This window comes from Engraulis encrasicolus, chromosome 6 (genome assembly GCF_034702125.1).
Source record: "Engraulis encrasicolus isolate BLACKSEA-1 chromosome 6, IST_EnEncr_1.0, whole genome shotgun sequence".
NCBI classification, from domain to species: Eukaryota; Metazoa; Chordata; class Actinopteri; order Clupeiformes; family Engraulidae; genus Engraulis; species Engraulis encrasicolus.
The window spans coordinates 4,457,389-4,463,420 of NC_085862.1; the positions used below are offsets into that span (position 1 = coordinate 4,457,389).

The 6,032-nt window shown below is 50.3% G+C and overlaps 1 protein-coding gene across 1 annotated transcript in view; it reads left to right on the plus strand.

Annotated features, from left to right (window-relative positions):
- LOC134450519 (neurocan core protein-like) overlaps positions 1 to 5,376 on the plus strand; it is an 84,297-nt gene extending 78,921 nt beyond the window's left edge. Inside the window, exons 7-8 of the mRNA XM_063200358.1 lie at positions 4,257 to 4,439; positions 5,219 to 5,376. Coding sequence (XP_063056428.1) covers positions 4,257 to 4,439; positions 5,219 to 5,376 — 341 coding nt within the window. The remainder of the gene's footprint in view (positions 1 to 4,256; positions 4,440 to 5,218) is intronic.
- Positions 5,377 to 6,032: the final 656 nt, after the last annotated feature.

Sequence of the window (6,032 nt, forward strand, 5' to 3'; positions counted from 1 at the left end):
CCTACCGATGGATGGCCTGCAGTCTCTCAACCCCTCTGACATCTGAACCGCAGTGCACATAGTAGCCTAAAAAAAACAATGTGAAGAGAAGAACGTTATCCCCCACGCTCCTGCACTTCACAATCTGGTGCGTTACGGGAGAGGAAAGTGTAGACAAGGAAGAAAGTCTTATTAAAGGTTGTTATGTTTTGTTAAAGGTTTCATTGGGCAAGTGCCAAGACTAATGTTTCGACGTGCTCACATCTTCTTCAGCGTCAAGTTGAGTCAATATTGACTGAAGAAGATGTGAGAACGTTGAAATGTTAATCTTGGCACTTGCCTAATAAAACGGTATAATATCCACATGAAAATGTCATGAAACACAATATTGGATGCTGTTCTTTTTTCTCTGTATTTTTTGGCATGAACTAGTTCCAGAGTGCTGTGTTTAATGAGCTTTTCATGTTGATCAAATTTTCCCGCCTTACACCTGCACCCGGACAACTGAAGGGTTTTGCACAAGGACGTTCATGCACTTTGATCAGTAAAATGTCCATGTGTGAAGATGCTCCGGTTCTTTGTCTACGACTACGATGTGAAGAGACTCATGAGGCTTTGCAAAGAGTGTCTTCTTGTCTTGGCTTGTGCACATTTTGGTATTCAGTCACAGCACAACTGCCGTTGGGCTCGAATGGAAATGGTGCATGAAGGAAATGGTTGATGAATGCCAGGGTGCAATTTGAAGGGACGAGGGGTGTGGATTCCCCCCCCCCCCTTTTGGTTTTGATATCTATTGATCTCTTTGTTATCTCTTGATATCCCTTTTTCTATATGAGTTTAATTGCCGTTTAATGTCATTCCATTTATATTCATTATCAGAAAGGTATCCTAGTGTTTTTGTTGACACACCATGGATGGATGGATGGATGGATGGATAGATGGATGAATGGAGGGATGGATAGATGGATGGATGGAGGGATGGATGGATGGATGGATAGATGGATAGATGGATGGATGGGTGGATGGACGGATGGATGGATGGACGGTAGGGCAGACAGACAGAAAGCCTGAGGGCCATGCAAAGCACTGAGTGGGTTCATGAGGCCTCTTTCAGTGCACTGGTTAACTCTAAATCACCCTGACTGATGCATTGTGGGCATTTACAGTATCGTTACCGTATGTGTACAAATATCAACACAGGTCAGCCCCCCTGAAACCCATGGACTTTATTGATTGATGTATTGAGATGTTCTTTGTTTATATACAGTATCTTCATTATATGGGGGGGGGGGGGATGTCTTACATGGCAATTACAGAGTTTGTGTTGTTGTTATTTTCATTTGTTTGGCATGAGCAATGAAAACAAAAGAATCCCCTCACATATGAAAATGACATCAAAAACTGCAAAAAAAATAAAATAAAAAGTATAATATATATCATATTATGATGCAGAAAAAATAAGTATATGATGCAGATGGGAACATCAATCCCATATTATGGGATAAGTAGCTAGATGAAGACACTTGCTATTTTGTTTGTTTGTTTGAGCGATCGCCGATGATGGGAGGTGTGTGTGTGTGTGTGTGTGTGTGTGTGTGTGTGTGTGTGTGTGTGTGTGTGTGTGTGTGTGTGTGCGTGCGTGCGTGTGTACATGTGAATGTGTGTGTGTGTGTGTGTGTGTGTGTGTGTGTGTATGGGGGGGATGATATATCTATTGTTATCTGCTATCTTGGCCCTGCGTGCCGTGGCTTTTCCACTGTTATCGACCTGCCTTGCTGCACTTTGTTTGGGTGGAGCGATTCGGTTCGGTACGGTAGGATGTCTCAGGGTGACATTTGACTGCCTGGTCGCCTCGGCGGCGGCCCGTGTAGAAGGTCAAATCTTTTCTCATGCACTTCATGAGGCGAGCCGAGGCAGACAAAGAGCCCTCTGTCAGGCGCCCAATGGGACTCAAGAGCAGACGAGAAAAGAGACACACACACATGCATGCAGCCCCCTACCCCCCCACACACATACATATATGCACACACAAACACATATACGTGTATGCACACACACACACACACACACACACACACACACACACACACACACACACACACACACACACACACACACACACACACACACACACACACACACACACACACACACACACACACACACACACACACACACACGATACGATGATGGGTATTAGTCGTCTAATCGCCACCCGTATCTAGTCGCCACCCACCCACTACCCACTACCCCATCCATATCCACCACGCCGACCCTCACCACCCACCCACTACCCCATCCATATCCACCACGCCGACCCTCACCACCCACCACCCTCCCACCACCCACTACCCCATCCATATCCACCACGCCGACCCTCACCACCCACCACCCTCCCACCACCCACTACCCCATCCATATCCACCACGCCGACCCTCACCACCCACCACCCTCCCACCACCCACTACCCCATCCATATCCACCACGCCGACCCTCACCACCCACCACCCTCCCACCACCCACTACCCCATCCATATCCACCACGCCGACCCTCACCACCCACCACCCTCCCACCACCCACTACCCCATCCATATCCACCACGCCGACCCTCACCACCCACCACCCTCCCACCACCCACTACCCCATCCATATCCACCACGCCGACCCTCACCACCCACCACCCTCCCACCACCCACTACCCCATCCATATCCACCACACCGACCCCCCATGGATCAATCCCTAGTCTATACGCTCTACCCCTTTTCCCCGTGCCCTTCACATCCCCCCCCCCCCCCCCCACCGGTCCCTTCTACCCTCTCCCCTTCCCTTTCCCCTTTCCCCTTCCCCTTCCCCTTCCCCTCCCTTCTACCCTCTCCCCTTCCCCTCCCCGGCGTCTAAATTCTCTGATTAGTGTGCGAGACAGATAACCCTGGTCTGGGTGTTCCTGCTTGAATTAATTTGATTGCAAATGTGCTGTGAAATCCTTCTGCAGGGTTAATGGCATTGGGTTTCCCTGGCCGCCTTGATAAAGCGAGAGAGTGCAGAGAGGAGGAGAGATGAGTGGAGCAGAGAGGAGAGGAGCAGAGAGGAGGAGAGGAGAGGGTAAAGTGGAGCAGAGAGGATCAGCGCAGAGAGGAGAGTAGAGGAGAGGAGAGGGGAGGAGAGGAGAGGAGAGGAAAGGAGAGGAGAGGAGAAGAGAGGAGAGGGGAGGAGAGAAGCAGAGAGGAGGAGAGGAGAAGAGAGGAGAGGGGAGAAGCAGAGAGGAGGAGAGGAAAGAAGAGGAGAGGAGAGAAGCAGAGAGGAGGAGAGGAAAGAAGAGGAGAGGAGAGAAGCAGAGAGGAGGAGAGGAGGATAAAGTGGCGCAGGGGAAAAGGATGAAGGCGGTGGCGACCGACCGGCTCACGGTGTGTGTGTGTGTGTGTGTGTGTGTGTGTGTGTGTGTGTGTGTGTGTGTGTGTGTGTGTGTGTGTGTGTGTGTGTGTGTGTGTGTGTGTGTGCATGGCTGCATGTCTGTATGTGTGTGTATGTGTATGTGTATATGTACGTGTGTGAGTATTCGTGTGTGTGTGTGCATGGCTGCATGTCTGTATGTGTGTGTATGTGTATGTGTGTGAGTATGTGTGTGAGTATTCATGTGTGCGTGTACATGTGTGCTTGTGCGTGTGTGTGTGTATGCCCATGTGTGTTGGTATGCTATATTATGTGTGGTTGAGTGGTCTGCTGTGTGTGTGTGTGTGTGTGTGTGTGTGTGTGTGTGTGTGTGTGTGTGTGTGTGTGTGTGTGTGTGTGTGTGTGTGTGTGTGTGTGTGTGTGTGTGTGTGTGTGTGTGTGTGTGTGTGTGTGTGTGTGTGTGTGTGTGCATGTCCATGTGTGTTCGTATAGTATAGTATGTGGCGTCTGACAGAATTTGTCACAGTGTCACACTGACACGTCGTCGTCGCTGCTGCCACCTCTGCGAGGTGCTGCCTCGTTGGTAGCCGTGGGACAGAGTGTTATTCCACTGAGTAGAGTGTTATTCCACTGAGTTGGTAGCCGTGGGACAGAGTGTTATTCCACTGAGTTGGTAGCCGTGGGACAGAGTGTTATTCCACTGAGTTGGTAGCCGTGGGACAGAGTGTTATAACTGAGTAGAGTAAGCACTAAAGTCTTACAGGCTGCTGCTGCTGCTGCTCTCCTCTCCTGTCTGGCCTCTCTCTCTCTCTCTCTCTCTCTCTCTCTCTCTCTCTCTCTCTCTCTCTCTCTCTCTCTCTCTCTCTCTCTCTCTCTCTTCCACAGTCCTTTGCGGAGCCCCTCCGATAGTAGAGAACGCCTTCCTGATTGGTCGTAAGCGTACCCTCTATGACATCCACTCGGTGGCGCGTTACCAGTGTGCCGACGGCTTCATGCAGCGCCACATGCCCACCGTCAAGTGCCGAGCCAACGGGAAGTGGGACAGGCCCAAAATCATCTGCTCGAACTGTGAGTGACACACACAGGGGTCAAAGACGCTTTTCTGTGGCTTCAGATGTCATATAGATGAAATCGTAAGTGGAGGTTGATATACTGCAGTGAATAAGCTTACTACATAGTCCACTTATGCTTCTTTCCCATTGCAGATTTTCTGGTAGGCCTACAGCTCAACCCAGCGCAACGCGGCCGCCACTTTTTGCTTTACCATTGAGCAGTGTCCTGCCTATTCAAAAAGCAAAAAGTGGGTCACGCTTTGTCGAGCTGTAGGCCTACCAGAAAACCGGCAGTGGAAAAGAGGCATAAGTGTGAGTGACAAAGGTCGAAGACGTTTTTGTGGGCTCACAAGACGACAGGTGACAGAACGGAATCTAATGCCCATTAATGAATTACTAATTGGTGGTTAATATGCTGCAATGTAGGCCTATATGCTTCTTAGATAGTCCACTAAAAATGAACAAACAAACAAAAAATCCAGATAATAGTGCTGCATGTCACTAACCTTCACACAGACATATGTTGCTTAAACAGGTTGCAGCCCACACATCCAAGCATCTGAACTGGGAGAAGGACCACAATAGCATAGACAAATTAAGGGTGAAAAAGTCTGCTTCAACTGGGATTTTTGTAAATGTAACTTGTGTTTGCTTGTAGTGTCATTATCTTACTTTTTTTTTCTTACTTCTCTCTCTCTCTCTCTCTCTCCCTCCCTCCCCCTCTTCCTCTGTCCGTCTGTCTTTTACCCTCTCCCTTTCTTTCTCTTTCTCTCTTTTTCCTTTTGCACTAAGCAGCTCGGAGGTCCCACCGTAACCGCCGCCACCGCCACCACAAGTCGCACCACGACCACGAGCACAGGAAGCACCGGAAGCACGGCGGAGGAGGACACAAGGGCCGGGAGCAGAAACACGCCCACAGCCACGCCCACACCCACACCCATGACCACTCCTAAACCAAATGCCTCCCGCCCCACCTCATCCCACCTCTCCTCTCCACCCCCTGTCCCTGTCCCTGTCCTCCCTGTTCCTCACTAATACTCCTAATGAGATGCCCCCACCTCACCCCACCCCTTCCAAACTCCCAGGACTCCACCCTACCCCTTCCTAACACCCAGGACTCCACCCTACCCCTTCCAGTCCCAACTCCCAACTCCCACACAGGACCCCAACCCACCCCTTCCTAACTTCCACCCAGGATCCTAACCCACCCCTTCCTAACTCCCACCCAGGATCCCAACCCACCCCGTCCAGTCCCAACTCCCGCCCAGGACCTCCCCCAACCCACCCCTTCCCAACTCCCTCCCAGGACCCCAACTCACCCCTTCCCAACTCCCTCCCAGGACCCCAACCCACCCCTTCCAGTCCCAACTCCCACCCAGGACTCTGTTTCTCGAAAGCCTTGTTGCTAACCACTTAGCGACTTAGTAGGTTCCCAATGGGACATTGCATTGCAGCCACATACACTAAGTTGCTAACTTTTGCCGAACATACACTGTGCATGTTTTGCCCTAATTTTTGCCACAATTTGTGAGTCGCACAACTTTTTGGGAATCGGGCCGATGTTTCGATCAATCAGAGGTCAGGTGAGTCTGATCATATCTGACTGAAA